The following is a 25,213-nucleotide window of genomic DNA, read 5'->3' as shown; positions in this document are numbered from 1 at the left end:
TACAATATTTTTACCTACACTAAATACAATATAATTAAAGTTTTTAAGCACAAAAAAAAGATGTATGGATTTTACAATACAACAGTTTAATTTAAAGGATAGTTGATTGACACTACTTCTAATATTAATTTAGTTTTTGTTTTAAGATTAATTTATACATTTATTTAGGAAAGATAAATATATTTTATATCATAAAAGCAGAAAATAATAATGTAAAAACAAAAGTTATACAATTTCTGTTGATTGTGTTTCCGTTTTACAAAATTCATAGGGTATCTCTAGGACCTGAGACAAACTATCATTTGACCACCCAATGCACCAAAAACTTTTTATCTACATTTTTTTTTTTTACTTAATAGAATAAATATTATTACTAAAAACATTTTATTGTACTAAATTCATTGCCTAGTACCCATTACTCACCTACCCATTAATTTTGGTCGCCTTTTGACAATTGCATTAAAAAAGCCTACTTGACGCCACTGCTTTAGGATATCAGACAAGTTATAAATATGTAATATTACAGTCAGAAATTAGAAAAATATACTAATGATAATTAATTTTATGTAAATACAACTTTTTTGTTCTTAAAATTAAAATTATTTATTTTTCAGAAACCACCAGAAATTAAACCAAGAAAAAAGAAATTATTAAGTATTAATGATACACGGTCAATCGGATCTAGTTCCAGTAGTAGTGAGAGGTTCCTATTTTTTTTTTTTTCTATAAGCACTTTTTTAATAAATCATAAAAATTGTACTAACATGTATGTATAAACGATAAAGTATTTTAAGTCTATTAATATCTAAAAATATACTTATTATAAACAGTTTTTCAAAACAATTAAAATCAAAATATAACACAAGTTAACTTTAATAAATTAAATAACAATAATTATTTATTTATAACACTATAAGTTGTTTATAATGTTAGGGTCACTTTAAAAAAAATTCAATTATGCTATGTTTAAATATTCTTTTTCATTGATTTAATGGTGACAAATTTATAAGTTTTAATATTGTTCCTATACTTTTTAAAAGTGGTCATATTATAAACCATATCAGATTCAATATATATAATATCAATAAATTTGACATTTTTCATGAATAATGATGATCTCAAATATTTTTTTACTGTTTCTAAATCAGTTAAATATGATAGTGATTAAACTCTTAAAAAAACAAATTATTTATAATCAGTAATAACTATTTTTTATTTTTTGAACAATGAGTAATTAATATCTTTCCGCCCCTCAAAAGTTGCAGACTAGAACACCTAGATTAATGTGGCCTTGTATGTAACTATAATTTTACTTAAAATAATGAAAAACAACATTAATATTTTAATCCATTGATTTATTCTAGAGTAATAATATTATAGTTATAATATTTGATAACTAATGAGATATTAGTTTTTACAATATGTTTGTTATTTAATTAAAAAAGAAAATTGGGTAATTTTATACAGAAATGGCTCAGAATTGTCATCAGTTAGCCACAATTCATCACCGTTGTCACAAGGTTGGCAAAACCATAAAAGTAATTTCTGTAATACTATTATTATATGTAAATGAAGTGTGAAATATAATTTTAATTTATTTATCAAACAATTTTGAAATAACAGATAACAGTGGGGTGCCTATGCCAGTACCTGTACCTCGTCCACGTTCAATATCAAGTACTAATGGATCTAGTGTAAGAAGTTTATCTGCTAATAGTCCAATATCACACAAGAGTAGTTTAAAAGACAGTCGATCAGTAACACCAGAAAGTGTGTCCATTGAATTAAGTGACAGTGAAATCACTGACAATTCTAGCAGAATAGTGCCATCAAAGTATAATATAAAATCAATCAATTTTTGATTTCATTATTTTTAAGAAATATTTAGTTCTAAATAATAAATTTAAAAATATTTAGCTTTAAATTCACTTTCACACATAAAAAATATAAATTAATTATTAAATGATTGATTATAACTAAATATCACATAGTTTGAAGTTTTTAATAGTATAATTTCTAATATAATATATATTTGATTAGAGTTATAATGAAAGAAAATAAAGAAAAAAATGACATTGAGCTTTCAGCTGCATTAAGTAATGATGCTTGTTTAAGCATTTATAATGAAGAAACAAGAAGTATTATTTTTTGGAGTTATTTAACAACAATTTTAATATGAATTTTATAATAATACATTTTTAAATAAATATTTAGATGAAAATGAAAATATTAAATTAGAAATTTATATTCATCAAACAGATGTATTAAAAGTAGATACAAGAATAAGACATCCAAGTGTTATAATTTATATTATCGATACAACTACATGGGAATATCTAAGAATAAGCAATGCAAATGTAACAAATCAAGAAAAAACTTACATTAATCCAATTTTAACAAAAGAATTTGATTTCAAATTTCACAAGTAATGTTTAATTATTAATATTTTAATTTAAATGCATTAAAAATAAATCTAAAATGTATATCTAGAACAATAATACCAAACTGGGATGAAAAAGTGGTTTATACTGAACAATTTAAACATATCATAACAGAGAATACAGTAATATTATTTGAGATTGTAGATTTTACTGGAGGTATTCGACCTTTAGTATCAATGAATAATTGGCATAGAATAGCTTGGGCATTTATAAGACCAATTGGATCAAATGGAATTACAAATATAGGAAAACAAATAAGACTACAATTATATAAACCGGGACCAAAGCCAAAGTCTTTTCACAAAAACCATCCAATAGTAGTTATCCATAAAATATTATAGTATAATTTGTAAGTTAACTTGTAAAATAAGTCAGTATGTATATATTTAGGTAATGTATTGGTTTAAAAAAGGAATACTAAAAAAATATCCAAGTACACTTTATATTAGTTTGAATAAAGTAAAACACTTTGGTGTAGCTGACGAGGTATCAGAACACAATCAACAAGAATTCATTTCTATTAAATCTAGTTCACAAAATGATCTTAATTCTGACTTAATCAATTCAAGCCAAGAAATGTTTCAAGTATAAATTTATTAAAATTTTAGGCTTCATTTGTTGAGAAATAAATTAATAATATAAATTGTTTTAATAGGAATACAATATTAAGTGGAAACGTTTTCCTGGTCAAAAATGTAAAATACCAAATTCTGAAATAGTGAAACTTCAACCAAACTTAGAAGGATGCATGTATTTAAAATTTAGTTATGATGGTTTAAAACTAGCAGTTGCTACAGGAAAAAATATAAATATCTATTCAGTACCCGGATATAAATTGCTTAAGCAGTTAATTGGCCATCAAGGTATGTTTAATGTTATAATAACACTTTATGAGTATATGGGCATTTCAACTTAATGTTTATACATTATATATTATATAATATACTTGTCATTTGTCAAATCAAAATGTTCTTTTAATCCCTTTAAAATTGTATAATTTTATTATGATTTATGAGTCTTATTCACCTAAATTAATGTTGGGCGATTGTAAATTCCACCAATATACAGGTAGTCAATTTCAACATTTAAATTCCACTGATACTACAATTGTATGCCTAAAGACCATAGACCTTATAATACCGTATAAGGTCTATGCTAAAGACAGTATTATTTCCACTTAAAAATCGTATTTTTTTTTATCAGGGTACATATATTTATTAGTAGGTATAGATTATAGGTGTATACAAAATAAATAATTTATTACTAGTTATAGTAATATTGGAATTAATGATCTAAACTTAAATATCCAATTAAATGACTATATAATTAATATAAATTAATAAAATATGTACGACGTATTTCTTAAAATTGGTTTTAGATTCATCAAATTATATACCTACGATGATTTTTTTTTTTTTAATTCAAATTAATTTATAACAAGAATATTTTATATGAATAATCTTATGTTACAAATTATATACATAATTTAATAGGGTTGACGGTATGATGGTATGAGAACCGGTACCAATATTTAATATCAGAATACCGTTATATCGATGACTAAACGCGGATATGAAATACAAATTTTCAATTGTACGATATGTCGATATTACATGATACATCGTTCAAACGTCAAACGATATTTGAACAATCATCGGTATATATTGAAAAAAATGTCAATCCTATCAATTAATGTTAGGCTATAAATAAAATACTACGTAAAATCTAAGATTTTGAATTATCAAAAAATGAATATTTTTTTACTTAACTTACTCTAAGTTAGATGAAAAAAAATATTATGTTTATATAATACAAGTTTTTTAGCTCTGTTATATTTTTTCAACATTATATTAAATATCAGTGATTGGACAATCGTTTTATCAAAAAAGGTAGTAAAATATTGTAATTGTAAAATTTCACTTTGAAATTTTAATTATAATAATTACCTACCAATACAGTGATTAATTTATCACGAACTGTGCAACACCTAAGTAAATGCAATAAATAAATAAATAAATTTAAAAAAAAATGTGTATAGGTATTTCAAAAATAATTAATAATTAATGTTAATGCCTCCTATTGCTTAATAAATGATAATCATAGAAAAATGTAAAAAGTTGATAATATTATTATATTATTAAAGAATTTAAACATTAAAGAACAAATTAATAATTTCTTGAATTTTCTAGGATAGGTACTAGTATATTACCAGATCCGCGATAAAAAAAAATCACACTATATAAATATAATACATTATATCTATATTTATTACTATTTACGATCATTTTTTATATTTTGACAGGTTTAGTATATACATTAAGGTGGAGCAATGACAATAATAATTTATTAACAACTTCTTCCGATTATACTGCTTGTGTTTGGACACTAAAGAATTACAACCAAACAGACTTCCAAGTATGAATAATTAAATAAATATTACTATGAAAAATAAGTACTAGAAAAATATATTTTTAGATTCTTCCGCATCCGTCATATGTATATTGTGCTGAATATAATAACGCGGTTATAATAACTGGATGTTACGATAATATATTGCGATTATGGATTTCCACCCATAATAAATGGACATTGTGCCAAGAAATGGAATTTCACAAAGGTTTCATATCAAGTATTACTCTATTGGAAACTATAGTACTTTCGGCCGATAGCCATGGGTTAATTATCGAATGGACGCTCGAAAATAGTAGGTAGGTCATAAACTTATATCAACATATAAATCGCTAATAAATTTGATAAAACTAGATAGATGAAAAATGCGCGTGGACCATATAATTATGTATAATTTCCATAGGGGGATACTCCTCCCACGAAATGTTTTAAAAAAGCAATTTTTGAAAACATTGTGTAGATTAATTTGACATTTTTTTTATTTTTGGCCTCCATCAACAATTTACACGTGCTCGTCACCCGATAATTAAATATATATATATCTATAATGCATAAAAATAATTTTAGACTTGAACTAAAAAGAATTATATCAGTACCCGAAATACGACAAGTCATAATAAGTAATATAATTTTACATCCAGCCGGTAAACGACTTCTAATTCAAACCAGAGATAGTATTTTACGAATGATGGATTTACATACAACAGCAATCATACAGTGGTTTAGGGTAAGTATTTAAGTTTACGCATAACTTGGTTCACCTTCACATTGGTCTTGAGAAATAAAAATGATAACTTTGATAGGGCGGTGTAAATAATAAAGTACAAACAGGATGTGTATTAAGTCCTTGTGGTAATCTTGTGTTTGGCTGTGGAGAAGACGGACTAGTTAATGTTTGGGAAGCGTATACTGCTAAACAATTGGCATTTTATACAAATCGTCAAGATTTAACAGCAGCCACTAGTAGCGCAGTAGATTACCATCCACACGATCATATGATAGTATTTGGAGTATATACTCCAAACAAAAATTCACCCATTTATGTTGCTCAATATAAAAAGTAAGTTATCTGCTGTTTTATACATAATTAAGAGCAAATCTAATTATAATACTATAATTTAATATAACATAATAAAATAAATATTACAGAGAAAATGAAACGGACATAGGTTTGAGGTTTTTGATTCCAATAGAACATAAACAAAAAGTATTTGAACACATTAATCACCAGACAGCAGAATATGAATATTTAAATAAATTAAAAACAAAGGAACATGATAATCAACGCATGATGCCATTAGTCAATATAATAAAGAGGATGGATACTGTTTTAAATTCATTTAAGATAAAAGAATAATACAATGTATTCGCGAATTACTGCAGTAATACACTAATACCAATTAACAAATTAATAAAAATATGGCCAAAATATTTATTTTTCTATAGCTTATTATGTACTATATTTTTTATGATGTTTTTTTAATCAAAATATTTAATATTAACAAAAATTGTTTACAAATAAGTGTTTTAATCATTAATATACCTATTTATCTATTTTAAACTAGATCAAAAACCTCGTGGAGTAATAAAATAATTACAGTGTATAATATATTAATATACATATGAAAAAAATCGAAAATACAAAAATCTGAGTACTATAAATATTCGAATATTCTGATTTTGCAATTTGAATTATTTATACATCACATTCCGACTATACAAATATTTAAAAAAATTTGAATATATATATGTGTATTATGTATGAAAATTAAATTGTGTATAGTAAAATCATTGATAATTAACAGAAAAATATGGTAAATATAACAATTTAAGTAAAATTTAAAAATGCTAACCAATAATATTTTTGGATTATAACAGAATAACTAATATCAATATTATTCAATTAAATATCAAAATTTGAACTTCAAAAATTCATAAAATTATTTTGCTTACATATTTTTGGTTTTACTATGAAATACTTATGAGGAATCATCAGAATCTTGTATACAAATTTTGAACCTTAGTTATAAAAATTGAAGATTTTATTAATTAGGTACAACACATAACCATGATTTAGAAAATTTATATCAAATTTTAAACTTAAAATTTTTATAAAAAAAATTAGTATTAATGTATTATTATTATTAAATTGCTGTAAAAGCAATTAATGAAGATGCTTTTAATACATGTTCAAGATTTTTGAATTGTTATCAAAACTAAAAAATAACTAAAAATATTTCATTGAGTTTAAATGATAATTAATGTAATGATGGAATGTTTCAAGTTTCTACGGTTAATACTTGTCTCTTTGAACTTTGAAGTACACCAAACTACAAAAATAACTTGTAAATAAATGGTATTTTTCGTTTAAATAATGTCAAACTATAAATTTCAATTGCTCATAAACAATTATATATATAATGATATATTCTATCTTTTATTTTAATTTCTAAAAAATAAATTTACGGTGAATATCGTTTCAAAATTTAAAAATTTAGGTAGTAGGACCATTGACCAGTCTTCAACCTTTTTGGACTCATAACTCACTTTTTAGGCCTACATTTTTTGTGACCCACGTAAGCTTTGTATAAAAACAAAAACCTAAAATTACTTAAAGCTTTATAGTAGTATTTTATAATTATTATAACTGAATAAATAAAAATTATAATATCATATTATATTATAGAATATAGGTTATATAAACTGTATTTTCACATATTTGACAATTATTTCATCTATTAAACTTAATTTATTATTTAAAAAAAAACATAAAGATGAGCGACACAATTTTAAAGCTTATGCGATACAAAAATAAGCCATAACCCACCGGTTGAAGACCACTGTATTTAGATGATAAAACTAAAAATTGTATGAACATTTAATAATTTTTATAGACATGTACTAAAAACTTCTTATGAATTTCGTATAATTGTTAACGTTAACTTTAAAAAAATTGTTTGAACTTTTATAGTTTGATATAGGTACTAATTGTTTAATACTTTGCCTTATCTTGAAATACATTCTTGTTATAAACTGTCTAAAACATGACCAGTTATAATTATAATTCATAGTCCATATATTTGTCTAAATTCATCGACAATAACATCAGGTTCTTCCTTTTATAATTATTATATGGACGTTATAATAACCGATAAAAAATTAGTATATTAAACATAGGAGTTTTACCATAACGTCCATAACCTTTAATTTTAGATAGTTAAACCCTGTATGTCACTATAATCGGTGTTTTTATAAACAACATATACTGTGTTATAGTGTATATGATGTAAAAATAAATATTAACCTTTCAATATTTAAATATGTATAAGTTAATTTAGAATAAACGATTTGTGTAAAAAAGTTATAAAAATAAAAATAAGCAAAAAAAGCAATGTTAAGTAAATAAAAACTCTATAAAAAGCATACCAATAACTAACAAGTAATAATAGCAAAAAATCGTAGTATTCATCATAATATTTTATTCTAGATAAAATCAACTATAGTCGAATTCATAGCTTGTCATAGCTTCATATACTAGACTCAAACTGATAGAAAAAAAAAGTAAACACCGACAAAATTCAAATTGGTTATTAACAATGATATTTTAGTAAATACATTTTTAAGTTGAACTATAGTAGAAAGAAGGTACCCGTACCCAAAAAGTTTCATCTTTCATAATCATTGTAGGAACTCGGAAACTTTGGAGCGATTGTTTAGATGTCAAATGTTAGCAAATGTAGGTTTGACAGAGGTCTCAGAATCGTTTAATTTTATTATTGTGATGATTCATTATTATTTTTATAAATTTAATAATAAGTGAGTCAAATGTTTTTTTTAATTATAGGTTTGTAATTTTTTATACCTATTTTATTTTGCGTAATTATGAAGTATTTCCGCAAATAAAAATTGGACAACTTTATTTATGTCCTATAATATACAGAAAATATGGTATTTTTATTAATAGCTATTTTAATTTCTGTGATACACTGAGTTTAAAATATTTTTCGATAATATAGGTATGTTATATTTTATACAAGTTTTTGAGTTAATTTTTGTAAAAATGTATGTTTCAACGATCACTCAAGAATTCTGATGCCATTTAAGTGGACCTTATACCCGCAGGTGTTGTCTCTGTCTTAATAATGTAGATCATAGCAAATTTTCGTTCAGCAGAACACATTTTGTGATGTTAGTTTTAACATTAGGGTCAATTTACCTATTATCAAACTTAAAAGGAAATAATGTTATCTAGAGCATATGATAGGCTTTTATTGGTATTTTAATTTTTAAGCAAGTTACGAGCATTTTAAAATTTTAATATTTTACATAACCACAACTCACTTAAAAATTAAGATATCAATAAAAGCCTATGAGATGCCCTAGATAATATTCTTACCTTTAAATTTGATAATAGGTAAATTTACTCAAATATTAAAACTAACATCACAAAATATGTTCTGCTGAACAAAAATGTACCATTCTACATTAGTCAGACAAGACAAAGACAACACATGATGCGTGTATAACGTCCTGTTAATGCTAATATTTTATGTCAGATGTGCGTCAACATGTTTTTCAAGTAGAATAAAATGTATTATACCTGTTGTCGTAATGTCGTTGTGCTCTCATAAGTTTGTAAGTGGTATTACAATTTATAAAAATATGTTATTTACGTCATTAAAGACGATATTTTTCTTCTTTTAACATTTTATAAAATAATAGTATATATTTAATTTTAAATTGCAGAAAATAAACATAAATGCGAAATAAGTACAACATAGTATATATAATTTTGTATTCAAATATACTTTTTCTAAAAACGGATATTATGTATGTTATGACTTATGATGATTATTATTCAAGGTTTTTCCAAAAATACGATAATTCATTTCCTATAACAGGCCTTAATACACGCTATCCTCGTTTATGAATAAGTGGTAGGGCAACAAATATAATTAAATATCTGCACATAAAATGTATGATAAAGTTTAGGGGGGGAAACCAGAATGGATTTCTATTCATTTTGTTTATTCGCTATCAATTTATTGCAAATGGTCGTTAGTCACGTTATTTAAGTCAGCATACTAGTAGTGTCAAAGTGCTGTATATTAAATATTATACTACACACATATCAATAAATATAATTATATGTTATCATTGTTCTTGTACGAGTAACGAAAATAATAATATGCGTTGTATACATATCTGGAAAGCAATCGGTGCTTTGGTTTTTGTGAATTATTGTCAGGCACTTGAGCAAGGTACGTCGTGTGAAGAATATTTTTTAATTTCAAAATTATGTTAAAACTTTAATCAAAAAATGAACTTATAATTTCTAAGACATTTATCGAGTTTTATGTTCTACATCAATGATATCTATAAATTATTATTATATTATATTACGACTATATTGTTGAACATAGACACATATGTTATATGTATATACATAGCCATAGAGGTGATACGAAAAGTATTATAGCTTATTATTACTCTACTCATTATACCTAACCTAGGTATTTAATTTTGCAAGCTACATCGACACTCACCCTTCCCTAAGTAAAATTTGTAATAAAACATACATGTATAAAGTAACCATGAATAGATTACTTAATAAATTTAAACCACGATTATAATTGGTTACTTTATTGAATTAATATTATGCATCGCGGTTAGAAAATTTAATAAACCACCCACCCTTAAAATTTGTACTGCATTAAAAATTGTAGCTACATAAACTCAAGCAGTCAAAAATCAAACCACCACTGTATATGAAAAATTAAAAAAATAGGTATGTAGTTAATACATATATGATATATACGAAAAAGACTTATCGCATATATATAAATTTCTCAATTTTGTAGTTTTCGCTTTAATATAAATATTCAATTAGGTATATCTTCCAAAGATAGTTATTTTTCAAGTACAACGTATACACATGGAACATATATCTACTAAACACATAGTAGGATTTTAACCAATTATGGCGAACTCAAACTGGAATTACTGATTCACTTTGCCGGTTTGATTTAAATTATAATATTCTTATATGTTTCATACCAGTCATATTATGCGTAGGTATTAAATGATGTGAATAATTATTATAACCTTGCTAAATATTTTATTTTAAATTTAGATAATGTTAATATTGTACTTTGGACTAGGGTTTGTATTTATATAAAATATAAAAATAAATAATCAAAATACCTATATGTAGATTATTAAAAATTAATAATTATAGTAAAAAATATGAACGACGATGTTTAGAAGGTATCATATAGTATAATTTGTTAAGAAAAAAATTTGTAGTAACCGGGAAAAAATAAAATCAGTTTCACCATTTCCTGTAACATGTAAATTGTATATTTAGGATATAGTAATAGTTGTGAATTTTCGATACTTAGTTGCATATACATACAGGAAATAAGCTTATATTTTATCTATTTGTTAGTGAGAGTTCAATGATAAATTTACTAAAATAATAAATTATTTTAACAAACTAACAGTCGTTTATCAATAAATATTTTAACTTTAAATAAAAACAACTTTTAAAACTTTTAAAGCTTTTTTCATCGATTACAATCTTTTAACTAATAAACTATATATATCAAACAACTTCTATCAGTCCTATCTAATTAGTCTAATTGCTTAAAATCTAAAATAACACTTGAGATACAGAGACATTGTCTCATTCCGTTCGTCTCGATATAATACTGCTAAGTAATATATTATAAAAGCATATTATTAATATTAATTTTAATTTTAAAACAACAACCATCGCGTTCAAAGAAATATTTTCACCAGATCTCGGAACCTAAAAATGATTAAAGATTTGGTTTAATTAAAAGATGGTGGTTACTTTAAATGTGCTCCCCAAAAGTACTGGGAACATTACTTATATAAAATAAAATATGCGTTCAAATTAGGTACACGTAAATAAAACAGTAATACCTGAAATGTTTCAGAACACATTTTAACTTTTTTACTGTCCCAATAACTGATAAAGATTAAATATAAAATTTAATTTTTATAAACAACCAAAAAAATTAAATATTTTGAGAAAACATAATTAATCATGCATTATCTAGAGAATCAGTCCGTACTTAGACGTTCATTAATCTTTATTATTAAGTGTCACCATAATAAAATAACCTTTACAAATGAATATACTTATTATATATGCATACGCGGCCATTAACAGCATTCCAGTAGTTAAAATTATTCTAGTTTATAGAACAACAAGTCCATTTATATGCTAATTGCGTTTAATATACATATACATAGGTAATGGATTTCATATTTTTTTCCTAAAAACGATTATAATATGTATTTATTAAATGACGTATACAGTATACGTACGTTACATTTGGCTTTAATTTTTATCATACTTCATAATAAATAATTGGTTTGGAACTATTATCTAAAAGTCCATCAGATATTGTGTTAAATTTACCCAGAGATTAATTGGAGGTTACATTGATATGCTACACTTGTTAGAGTTAATTTGCATGCCTTCGTGTTCTAGGTAATACCAAACTTCAGGAGTCTTTTTACTTATCAGTGAGTTGGTCCGATTTCCCCAAAAATGCCCTCCACAATAATAAATATGTGAATATGTCGTTAGCGACCTTAGACAATATTAATCAATAACCATTAGTATTAACTACTAATAAGGCCACGCTATTCTATCAAGTAAATAATATTCGCACATAATTTATTAATATATTATAATTTGTCAATTCTATATTTTTATGATATTTGTAATATATTACTGTTTTAAAAAAAAGCAAATGGTGTTTATTTATATAGTTAAAATTAGTACAGGAATATTTATTTTTTACAAGCCATGGATTAAGGTAGAGTTCTTTTCTATTAAATATTATAAACATAAAAATGTGTTTTTTTATTCAAATTCTGAAATCATGTCAAATCTTGATAGGGCCTAGGAGTGACGGTTTTTTTTCGGGGGGGGGGGGGGGCTTAAGTTTTGATGACCAATTATGACAACAAATTAAGTTTGCATTGTATTTCACATTTTTTTATTATCAAAATGTAAGTGTTATAAGAGCGGCATTGCTTTATCAAAACAAACGGTTAATAATTTTTTTTAGCTATTCTCCGTATTCTGGGCAGCAGGTTATCACGCATATAAAATTGTATTTTCAATTAAATTAATTAAATTATTGTCGTCCGACATTTAGGGAAAGGGTGAGCCCGGAAGCCCGGTCCTGACTACGGTATTGGGTGACGTATAGTGGGGTTGTGCAGAGCAGTAAGTATTGTAAGCGAATCTTTATATTTTTATGTGTTTTTGGTAACTTAACTAGTATAACTATTGTCTATTACTATTACATTTTTTATTATTATTATAAATATGACAATTTACAATTTGTTCAATAAACAAACTTGATGGTGGTTAGGAATCAGAATACGCGAATGGGGGTAGTGGCGGCACTCCAGAGTATTATTACCTACATATAATACAACTATAAACAGTACCGTCAGGATTACTTCCTATTTCCCAGTAAACACTTAGTGCCCCTATTAGGCATGGATTTTAGGTTTATATATTATCTACGCGGAGGTATCGTGTGTTTAGGATTTTTTATAAACGGTTATAAGATTTAAAATGAAAAACTTATATTCGATTTTCAAATTTTTTCGTAGATTATTCATGTATGTCTAGGTATACTAGACTTTTTTGTAGTATATACTATATGCCTAAATGGCTAAATTCTACTCGTTTAGATGTCTATTGCCATTTAGGATTTTAAATAATAAAAACCCAAACCTCAATTAATTACAATGATTGCAATTATATAGGTATTATAATTTTAATTATATGTAAAATTGTAATAAACATTTAAAATGAAAAATATCAAACTTTATTTTATTTTTTCGAGAAAATATTTGAATACATTTATGTTAATGTATAACTATTAATAATGCCTATTTGTCATCTAGTAATAGCATATAGGTGACCAGAGGAGGGCGAATTATGGTATTTGCCTTTCCTTGGAATTCAAATATGATTTTGAAAATATTAATTTTTTATTATTTAAATAAACATTTCATTGATATTTTGATTAAATATAGATTTTTTTTTAAGCATCATGCCTTTATTTTGTAGTTTGCAAAGAATAAACTTTTATTGTAATGTATATTTTGGTATTGCATTTTAGTATGTTCCTCCTGGTCCTGGACTCCTGGATAACCTGATACATACCTAATTAAAGTTTTAATTCCCATTCGTAATTTTAGGTTCACTTCATGATCATTAAAACACTTAAAAATAGGTGACCAGTTTTGCTGTTCAGTAAACAATAAGACACAGATATTGTTATTTCTATTCAAATCAAAACTTTAATTAGGTATGTATAAGTATTGTCAGGTTGAAATAGATATTTTATCATTGAAATCTTTTTTTTTTTGAATTATTATGAATTAAAATACAAAATGCCGATTATCAAAAATTGAAATTTTTAACTTTAGTTAAACTAATAATTAGATATTTACAGATTGTCATAAAAAAAATCAGCGTTCCAATCGAGATTGATTAAATAATTAAATTTGTGTTTAGCTAGGAAACATAACTATTACACTTAGAAATACAAAAGTATAATTGGTTATAATTCAGTTGATTTTTATTCAATTTTAATACTATTTTTTTTAACTGTTTTAAAAAATATGATTAACAAAATGGCTATCTTGAAAATTTAGAAAACTTAGTTGCATAAAAAAGTGTTTTTGATAATTTTTGAAAAAAAAAATTGAATACTATGCCATTCAATCAGAATTGTCATACTTAGTTATTATTGTAAGAAACCGCATTTAAATATATTGATTTTCCATGGAGATACTACGGGTAAATTTAGTGCCGGCCCGAAATATTATGTCGCCCGCGGCAAATTTTTAAAAGACGTCCTTAAAAATATAGCTTATACAACATTTTTATTGTTTTACACAATTTATTATTATAGATGAATTTATTATTATAATACACTGTTATTATTTAAAAAATTTTTAATTATATAAAAAAGTCATAAGTTTTTACAATTTTTTGAGCACATTAAAATACGCTTCCGGCGCCCCAATTCTGGGGAGGGGGGAGGGTGATACCCTTTTCCACCAAATGAGATCCACCTAACTTAACAACGTTATTTTTATATTCTGTTCTTTAAATTTTAATTGAAAATGTCATATATTATATATGATATTATTAGGGCTCGGATATTATAGCACTAAAAATAAATGAAATATGCGCTGTAATATGACCTAAAAACATGAAAAATAGTAAAAATAAAAATGTACTCTGTTCATAATTAAAAATAACTTATATTTATTAACTAAAGATTATTTATGAATTAATAGGTACATTTATAATTAATTAAAAACTATTGTTTATTTACATTTTTAATTACTGTTCCATAGGCCAATACACCGGACTATTTAAAAATAGACTTTAATATGAACGAAAATGTGGGTATATTTTATATGCATTCAAAAAAAAAAAAAAATTAAAATAAATGACAACATTTTTATAATTTTCATACCACATAATATAAACTAGATTTATGAAAATACAAAATCAAACGTTATATTATAGTATTATACAAATTAGCAAAAAATAGCACCAAAAACCTAAAATATGCAAAATATGCAAAAAAATAGCATTATAAAATTTCATATTTGGAGCCCCTGGTGCATAAAACAAATTTATAGCCCACTCTGCTATTTTTATCAGTATCCTATAATAATTAGCAAATGCTATAAAATCCGAGCCCTGGATATTATACTAATAAAGTGATCTATATAATTTGTTATTTACAGAACTTGGTGATGAATGCACAAACAAAAATGGTATTGTCGGATTTTGTCAATACAGAAGCAAATGTCTTAGAGATACTGATTTAGGAGCTATATGTAATTCTGAACAAACTATTATTTGCTGTGCTAAAAATATATTAAGAAACAAATATTTTGCTCCAAATAATGATCAAAAAGAGGATCGATCAATACAACCCCCATTCAACTTTAATCCTGTCAATCCTGACTTCTTTCATGCACCTGTGTTACAACAAATTCCAATCACAAATATAAATTTTTTTGATTACCAAAAACAAAAAAATCCAAATTTTATAGGTAATGTCTTACATCAAAGTTTAAATACTATGGAATTTGTTGAAGACAGACCTTATCAAAACTATGAACAAGATGTAATTATAAGACCTAATAAAAATAGAACTACATCTATTAGACCCACAATTGAATATGGAATTTATAGCAGTAATAATAAACCAAATTCGAATAATGGAGATATGTTTAGCAAAGACCAAACCACAAACATACCTCAAAATTATTACAATTATCCTAACTATGAAACACAGAGACCTGTAAGTCAAAATAATAATAAATATCAAAGTGCTGTATCCCAAAGACCCAATTATAATCAATATGATAATCGACCATACCAAGGAGCATATCAAACAACTCAAAATAACAGGCCAAATTATTATACAACTCCCAAAAAACCACAGAATATTTATAGTTCAGGGAATAATGAAAACAATTCACCGCTTCCAAATAGTCAAATCAATCATAGTGGTTATGAAGAAAATAAGAGACCTAATCAAAATCCTAATTATCATAAAACTAGTAGCAGTATATTGTTTCCTGATGATGTACCTGACACAAAATTCACAACTACTACCAAAAAATATTATGGATATCAAAATAGCTTAAATGAAGATAGAAAACGCATCAGTGAAAAAAGTAAAATTAAAATTATGCTAGGAAACAGAATGATAAGCATTAAATATTAAATTTTATCATAGAATGTGAAGAATATTCCAAATCACTGAGAACAACTGTTTCTGTATTGCCTCTTGCAATTGACACATCATCGAGACCAGTATCAATAGAAAAATGTGATTCAAAAGGTGTTGGATTAATTGTTGGTGGAGCTAAATCTGAATTAGGAGAATTCCCACACATGGTATAATGTGGCTAATAGAAAACAAGTTAAACATTTAATAACGATTATATAATTTGTAGGTGGCAGTAGGTTTCCGCACAAGTTATGGAAATCCATGGAATTGTGGTGGTACATTAATTAGTGAACAATTTGTATTAACAGCGGCTCATTGTACACATAGCACACTGTAAGTTGATAACTTCTTTAATTTAAAACTATCGACTAGCATTGAAAACAAAACAATACAAACTATTAAAAATATTGAATTTCTAATTGCACAACCTTACTTTTCCTATAATATATATTTATATATATTTCAAAATATATGTTAAATAATAAATAATGTTTGACAGAGGTACTCCAGTACGAGTAAGATTGGGAGATCTGAATTTACAAAGTGAAAACGATGGAGCTCATCCAGTAGAATTTTTGGTAGATGAAATCATTATCCATCCTGATTATAATAAGACATCTAAGTATAATGACATTGCATTAATACGTTTGGATAACGCAGTTAAGTTTAATGACCATATTCGACCAGCTTGTCTTAACAATAATGACAATATTGATTATTCTCATAAAGTTACTGCCACTGGATGGGGAAGCATTGAATATGGTAATTAAAGACACTCAATACTCAATATATGTATTATCAATTTATATTTTAAAAATGATGTTAAGTAATAGTTTATTTAATTTAGGTGATCGTTCTAGTGATCATTTATTAAAAGTAGACTTAGACTTAATAGATAATCGGCAGTGTAACAAATTATATGAAGCAGAAAGCAAAACAAGAACCCTAAGTAGAGGCATAATAGATTCTATGTTATGTGCTGGAGATTTGGCAGGAGGACATGATACTTGTTTGGTTTGTTTAATTATGTATTAAATTATCAGAAGCAAATAGAATTTAAACAGAACACATATTTTTAATGATTAATTACTTACTATTTAGGGTGATTCAGGTGGACCACTTGTAGTAAGATCAGAGAAAAATGCATGCGTTTTCAACTTAATTGGGATAACATCATTTGGAAAATTTTGTGCAACAGAAAATTCACCAGGTGTATACACTAAAGTTTCAGCATTTTTACCTTGGATAGAACAAATTGTTTGGCCCTAAAAATAAGATAGCTTGTGTATTATGATACATTCATATTTAATAATAACTTATTTTTTTATACATTTTAAGATTTTTGTAAATATGAATAAGGCCCGTTATCTTCTTAAAGAATAAATAAAAAAATATATATATTGTCCTCCAATTGCAATGTTTCAAAATTATAGAAATATTTAATGTATTTTCCTTTTATTTTGTTACATACTATTTATCTAAAAACTATATACAAAACATTTATCATTACAAATATCAAAAAAGCATAATTTGAGAAACACAATAAATGTATATCATTTTCTTTATTATTAATATCTTAGTTATTAATTTAACTACTGTTTGAACAGTTCTGTAAAACAGATACTCTTCTAAGTAAAAGACAAAGATTGACATACCATTTTTAACCGTCTCACTCTTTTCTATTCAAAATAAAGTAACACCACAGTGTATATAGAAGTATAAATAATATAAATTAATCTAAATTCAATAAAAATTGTTTTGTTATTGGTTAAAAAGATAAAAGTTTTTGTTCAAAATAAGAGATGCCCATTAAGAAACACAGTTCAAAATAATGGGTGTTTTACATAATTTATTACACATGTATCGTTCATATAATATCTTTACATAATGAATTTTATTGTAATTCTAACATATGGACAATTTTTTTTTTTTAAGCACTTGATATTGAAAAAAAAGACTTAACGTGACTCAACTCGGTTAAAAAATATAGTTTAAATGTACACCTTAGTTTATTTTTCCTTATAGTTTATAAAACAACATTGCTTTGCACATAATGATGATAAAAGGAAGACAAAGTTCCCTCTCTTAGAAAAAACTGTCTACTTTTTTTCATAAATTAATCATTTTATATTACTAACTAAGAGCTGGTTAACTCAAACCTGGTGATATAGTTTCACAGGAACCTCAAAAAAATAAACATGTACCAAAAATGATTGTTGAGTGTTTAACTATCAGTCCTCAACCAGTATAAATCAATACCTGATTAATTTATGAAAAAAAGTATTGACAGGATTTATATTACTAATTATAATATTACTTTATGATACAAATAATTATTATTTTCATAAATATATTGAACACTTACATTACATATTTAACTGTTTATAATAATAAAACACTTCATATATATCATTTTTAGTTGGCCATATGAATCCATTTCCTATTGGTTTATGGGTTGAAGGAAATATAATATGTTTCCAATTTCTATAAAAAGAAACATACATTTATTTTAATTTGTTATTAGTATGGACAAATTATTTATTGCACCAAATTATAAAATACAAAAGTAATTGATAAGGACTTCCTGAAGCCTAATTTTGTTAATTATTTTACTTTAAGAAACTGAATAATTAAAGCTAAAATTACAAAATTGATTATGCTGAATACAAATATGCTATTTTGTATGTTTTAATTAGTGGTCCTTTTACACATTTAATTTTTGTAGTTTTTATATACGTAGTTCGTGGCACTAAAATTTCACTTATATAACCGTATTTGTAAGTACACGTAAATATTTAAACACACATGTTAATGTGACATTAAATTAAGGTATATATATTTCTATAAAGTATATAAATGTTAAAAATATAATCTATTTAGTTTGAAATATAAAAAAAAATTTATAATTTATATTTTTATTGTTACAATAATGTAATTTTAGATTTAAAAAAGCCAAATAATCATTTTTTTGTATGAAATAAGTTTGTCAATTAAATTAGTCCAATTAGACGAATATTTGGCAATTGAATAATGTATAAAGTATACTGTATCAGTAACCGAGTGATGTAAGAAATAATGTTTTATAACCAATATTTTTACTTAATCCAACAAGTATTGTCCACATTACTCGGACAAATAATAATGTTTTCTTTACATTACTATTATATATCTTTCATATCTTATTCTTATAACATATAATATACTAAATATATTATATTTAAGTTAATTATTAAATTACACACTTATATAGTTAGGGGGAGGACCGGGGCACTTGCCCCGAAATTCTTGGTCAGGGACACCAAATTATCAAATAATAAGTGAATATATTAATAGTTTTTATTCATTATATAATGAGTATTTTAATATAAATTACAATTTTTATTTCACTTTGGCTAAGAATACTTCCATTTTTCAAACGGATTATCTGTGTTAAACATTTTTTATTGTAAAATGTACAAGTAAAGCAACAATTTTTTATTTTAAGGTTTGTATGTACTACACATTTTTCTTAATCAAGTAGGTACCAATAATTTTTTACCTTTCCCCATTTTTTTTTTCTGCTAGTACATAAGTACAGTGTACTCTTGATTATCTGCGGAATAGGGTGGCAAAGCATCCACGGATAAGCAAATTTTGCGGATAATCCAAAAAATTAAAATTATGTACCAACAATTACCAAAAACTAAAAAGTATTAATATGTATTAAACAAGCGTATTGTATTTTACCTCATTATCGAGTAATTGGCTATCACAACCCAATTAAACCGATAATTATGTATAATGTAAAGATATGTATATTTTTTTTATACTTATAGGTATGTAGATGGTTCAGCGGAAGACAGCGGATAGTACGCTCACGGATAATCAAGAGTACACTATATAGCATAATGGCATAATAGAGGGGGATAAATTATGAGAAAGCACTAATTTTATACTTTATACCAGGTAAAAAATATATTAGATCCGACCTTGACTATGATTATTTTTATTTTTAAATAAATAATATTACGTAAATATATTTACAACCTTAATAAAAACAATTTCAATAAATAATTAATGTAAAATTTATTAGAAAAATCACAGACTGCAATCAAGTGTTAGTTAGGGGATTCTCTTATCGTTTTTTTCATTTAATATTCGACCAGTTTTATCATATAATTATAAATTAAAATCAATGAAAACATCACAATTTTATTTGTAGTTTATCAAAAATGGTCAAGGTTTTTTCAAAAATGAGAATCTTTATCAATTCTAAATAAATTATCATAATATTGCTTAATAAATATAATTTTAATTCGTGAAATATTAATTACACAAATCAATTAAATGTATGCACTTAATAATTAATATACATACTTCATGTACACATTTATTTTAAAAACATGTCTAAAATTGTTACCTCTAGTTTTAAATATTTTTAATACACGAGGGTTTATACGGGGTGATTCTTTTATCATAAAACACTCATTATTTCAAAAAGTATTCATGTTTTTGAAAATATTTTTTTACATAGTTTCAAGTTGTTAAAAATACTAAGTTTTTATTAAAAAAATAGATTTTTAAATATTTTTTTAAGTTTTTTACTTTTTTGAATGACAACATATAGTTTTAATTTCATATTCCAAAGCAGAATAATTTTCAGAGTATTTTGATACATAAAATTCAAATTTAGGGCAAGTAGTTTATGAGATACTTATTTAAAGTTTAGACAAGCGGAGTAGTGAACAAACATTTTGCGGGGTAACCCCGTACCACTCCACTCCACACATCTAAACTTTAAATACTAATAAGTTATAACTCTTAACTACTCACCCTAAATTCAATTTTTATGTATCAAAATACTCAGAAAATTATTTTGCTTTGGAATATGAAATTAAAACTATATGATGTCATTCAAAAAAGTAAAAATTTAAAAATCTATTTTTTTAATAAAAACGTAGTATTTTTAACAACTTGAAACTATGTAAAAAATATTTTCAAAAACATGAATACTTTTTGAAATAATGAGTGTTTTATGATAAAAGAATAACCCTGTTAGTCTTCTTAACTTAAGATTTACATGATTTTCTAATTGAAATTCAAACAGTGTTTAAATTTACCTTCCACTATGAAGTCCAAGAAAGATAATCCAATTCATTTTCATACCATAATCATAAACATTAACATATTCAAAGTTTATAGCTGATAATCTTTCTGTTTCAAATTTATTTATATGCCCTTCAATACTTGTTTCGCCATAACTTATTAATAGACCATGCCATATAGTTAAAATAGCTAATGCAATAAATACTCCTGAAATAATTTGTTGTATAAAATATAAATAATAACATTAATAACTAAAGTTGATTAAAAATTACCACAAGTTATAAAAGTTATAACCATAATACACCAAAATCTCCATTCTGCAACATAGTCAACTTCAATTTTGTGATTTTCATATTCATCTTGAAATGTTAAAACCCAATCTGTCTAAATATTTAATAATAATATTTTGTATTTATATATTGTATTTAGTCTAAATAATTGAGTTATCTTACTTTAGGTAAAGAAGTATTGACTTTAACTGGATGTCCCACTGGATCCTCTTCTTTATAGAATACTTCTGTGAAAACTATATCAGCACCAAATGTAATCAAAAATAATGAACCTAATGTCATGTAAACCATGTAGAGAAAAAAGTAACGATGGTTATAAAATCCAACACAATTGTTTAACCAAGCTTAAGAATAAACTTAAGAAAAATATTTACATATAGTATTTTAAATATCTATTATTACATTATACATATTTGTTACATATTTTAAAATTAATAAAAATAAAAGTATTGAAAATATCTATAATCTAAAAGATTTAAAAATGTAGGAATCCAAATTAAAATTGTTTAGGACTTGAAATTTTCACTAAACTTACTATTTGAAAAAATTTAATCATTATGAATCATACTGTATACATTTACAAACAAATTAAACAGTGTAATCACAATCTCAGGTAACACTTAATATTTCGGGTAAATAACCTTGTAATGAAAATGATGATTGAAATTATTTTTTGATTGAACAATGAAACGTGAAATACCTACACATTTTGTAAAATTTTAAAATTATTCATATTTTCATATGTTTACACATGTTTTTTCAAAATTTTTAATTTACCTTTATCATCTAATTTTTTTATTTTTTATTGTTCAATTTTATAAAATATTTATGCAAAACCTTTACCTTCTATTACAACTAGATTTTAAATTTATATTATTTAATTTTATGATACAAACCATAGGTATTGTTTTTATATTTTAGATCAGGGGTATCTGATCTTTTATAAAGACTGGGCCACATCATGTGAGTAAAAATTATTGTGGGACATATACATTTTAATATATTATATATTATATACAATTGATTTTTCACATATTAAAGTGAGGGCCGCATTAATATAACATTTCATCACTAAGACATATCACTCACAAAATGAATATTTCATGTGGTTTTGTCCAATTTAATTTTCTTATGAATATTAACTTTGAGCCTAACTATTTATAGTTTTATAAAAATGTTTGTATTTAAAAAAATAAGTGCATATTGTGATAACATATTTGTTCTTTTATTAACGCATAAATGTGTACATATTTAGAACTTTTTAAGAGCATAACATTCTGGCACATAATTATTATTATTATTAGTAATAGTAATACTGAATATTGTTATTATTTTTATTAATGTAGTTTAATAAACACAACAAAATCATATAAAAAAAAGGGTAAGTATAGGTTAATAAGCAACGTTCTGCTGTACATTAGATATTGAGTGAGTCACTATTATAGTTCTATTCAATTTGTACACAAAAACTATTCTGAGTGTAAACTGTCTATCAGCCAACATTATCTAGAGATAATCTGTTTTTTATATAGCTATTAAAGTTATTTATTTTACTTTTAGTATTATAGTAGGTAGATTAATATATTTTTTTCTTAATTTAATTTTATACTATAATATATTATCAACTTTTAAAACACAAAATGCAATAATATATTTCTATAAATACTGTAAAACAGTAAAAAAAGATTTACAGTATCTATAAATAAATAAATAATATTTTAAAATAAATCAAAAATGTTATTGCTTTTAAAATGTATATAATTTACATATTCATAAAAATGTATGAGTTTCTAACTACAAAATAATTTACTAGATTTTGTAATTTTTATGAATTTTGTTGAAATTCTAACTAAACGTCTATAAAAAATATTGTAATCATAGATATTCGATATTTTTTAATTTAGAAGTTAGCAACTTATGATGATCTTTATATTAAATTTTCTTAAAATTGTATTAAAAATATTAAAAAAACTTTTCTTTTTTTTTAAATTCAAATGATGACTGTTATTTAATGAAAAAAATTAGAAAAAACATTTGATCAATCCAAATTGGGTGCTAAAAATATGTGTTTAGTTTAATATTAATTTAACAAATACATGATATATATAACACATGTGCATACCAAATGTTGACAATTTGAACAAAATATGTATTTTAGTATCCCTTAGATTCAACCAAAAACTTATTTTAATACAGTCATCTATCTGAAATATTTAGTGTTTTTCTGAAATTATGATCGCATTGTATATAGTTTAAATAAGTACTACTGAATAGATGATAGATTAATTATAAATTGAGTTAAAATAATTTAAAAATATTAAGGATACGACAATGGTGATCCATTTTGAGAATACATTTGTTACAAATTGAACAATGATGTGTTCGGGGTGGCTTTGGAGAATCACACTTCTTACAAATGACTACATCATTATATATCAAACTGTTCTGAAAATGATAAAACAATTAATGTTCTTATTTATGAACTAGCTATCAAAAATAAAAACATTGTATACCGAAGTAGGAAAACCAGGTGGTGTAGTGACTCCCATATAATAATGAAATATAACATTTATTAATAACCAATTTCCAAATATTAATAAGAATACTGTTAAAAGTTTATTATTGTTCCACCAATATGGTATACCAATCCAGTAAGCTATGATTACAACAAATGTTGTTAATAAAATAACTAAAATAACCATAATCTAAAAAAATGAATTTTTATTAGATTGTATTATTAAAAATAAATAAACATTAATTTTTATAAATACATTAATTATAACTTACTTTTCCTAAAATATTGGTATATTTATCAACAATCTTAAATAAGGGCTCCAGTAATAAATCACATGTACGTTCATAATTTAAATTTTGAGTATATACATATGTAAAAAAATAATTTTTTAAACGGTACCATGATTTTTTAAATTTTGTTCTGAAAAATAATTCAAAATTAGGCAAACATTATTCCTTAATTTCTATTGTAAAATAATTTTTGGTAGCAATATAATACATTATAATTACTTTGTTTGCCTTAAAATAGACATACTAATTGTTAATTAATAAATTACAAACCAAACGAAAGTTTAAAACTATATTATGTCATGAATGAATGAACTAGCTTAGTAAATTGGTAAGTAAATGTCAATTATTATTATTGAAG

At 24.4% G+C, this 25,213-nt stretch overlaps 4 protein-coding genes across 4 annotated transcripts in view; 2 read left to right on the top strand and 2 right to left on the bottom strand.

The window, feature by feature from the left end:
- LOC132919702 (jouberin-like) overlaps positions 1-6,339 on the top strand; it is an 8,257-nt gene extending 1,918 nt beyond the window's left edge. Inside the window, exons 2-14 of the mRNA XM_060981491.1 lie at positions 615-703; positions 1,468-1,538; positions 1,624-1,834; positions 2,041-2,138; positions 2,215-2,425; positions 2,491-2,758; positions 2,832-3,026; positions 3,097-3,304; positions 4,744-4,856; positions 4,917-5,149; positions 5,418-5,577; positions 5,654-5,910; positions 6,000-6,339. Coding sequence (XP_060837474.1) covers positions 615-703; positions 1,468-1,538; positions 1,624-1,834; positions 2,041-2,138; positions 2,215-2,425; positions 2,491-2,758; positions 2,832-3,026; positions 3,097-3,304; positions 4,744-4,856; positions 4,917-5,149; positions 5,418-5,577; positions 5,654-5,910; positions 6,000-6,207 — 2,322 coding nt within the window. The 3' untranslated portion in view covers positions 6,208-6,339. The remainder of the gene's footprint in view (positions 1-614; positions 704-1,467; positions 1,539-1,623; positions 1,835-2,040; positions 2,139-2,214; positions 2,426-2,490; positions 2,759-2,831; positions 3,027-3,096; positions 3,305-4,743; positions 4,857-4,916; positions 5,150-5,417; positions 5,578-5,653; positions 5,911-5,999) is intronic.
- The window catches only part of LOC132919726 (large ribosomal subunit protein mL51), a 21,134-nt gene extending 3,227 nt beyond the window's left edge, over positions 1-17,907 (bottom strand). The window contains exon 1 of the mRNA XM_060981538.1: positions 17,770-17,907. The gene's annotated coding sequence lies outside the window, so the exon portion shown is untranslated. The remainder of the gene's footprint in view (positions 1-17,769) is intronic.
- LOC132919710 (transmembrane protease serine 11B-like protein) lies at positions 9,894-18,086 on the top strand. Its single transcript, XM_060981503.1, has 7 exons — positions 9,894-10,111; positions 15,678-16,619; positions 16,682-16,842; positions 16,902-17,008; positions 17,175-17,437; positions 17,523-17,689; positions 17,777-18,086. Exons 1-7 carry the CDS (start codon positions 10,039-10,041, stop codon positions 17,942-17,944), a joined length of 1,881 nt encoding a protein of 626 aa, XP_060837486.1. The 5' UTR covers positions 9,894-10,038; the 3' UTR covers positions 17,945-18,086.
- LOC132919718 (palmitoyltransferase ZDHHC16) lies at positions 17,770-25,213 on the bottom strand. Its single transcript, XM_060981515.1, has 9 exons — positions 25,075-25,213; positions 24,838-24,985; positions 24,564-24,755; positions 24,378-24,495; positions 22,213-22,394; positions 22,033-22,144; positions 21,775-21,967; positions 19,041-19,159; positions 17,770-17,940 (listed from the first exon to the last, which is right to left on the bottom strand). Exons 1-8 carry the CDS (start codon positions 25,095-25,097, stop codon positions 19,042-19,044), a joined length of 1,086 nt encoding a protein of 361 aa, XP_060837498.1. The 5' UTR covers positions 25,098-25,213; the 3' UTR covers positions 17,770-17,940; position 19,041.

Source organism: Rhopalosiphum padi, chromosome 1, assembly GCF_020882245.1.
Source record: "Rhopalosiphum padi isolate XX-2018 chromosome 1, ASM2088224v1, whole genome shotgun sequence".
NCBI lineage: Eukaryota > Metazoa > Arthropoda > Insecta > Hemiptera > Aphididae > Rhopalosiphum > Rhopalosiphum padi.
This window is presented reverse-complemented; position numbering and strand designations above follow the sequence as displayed.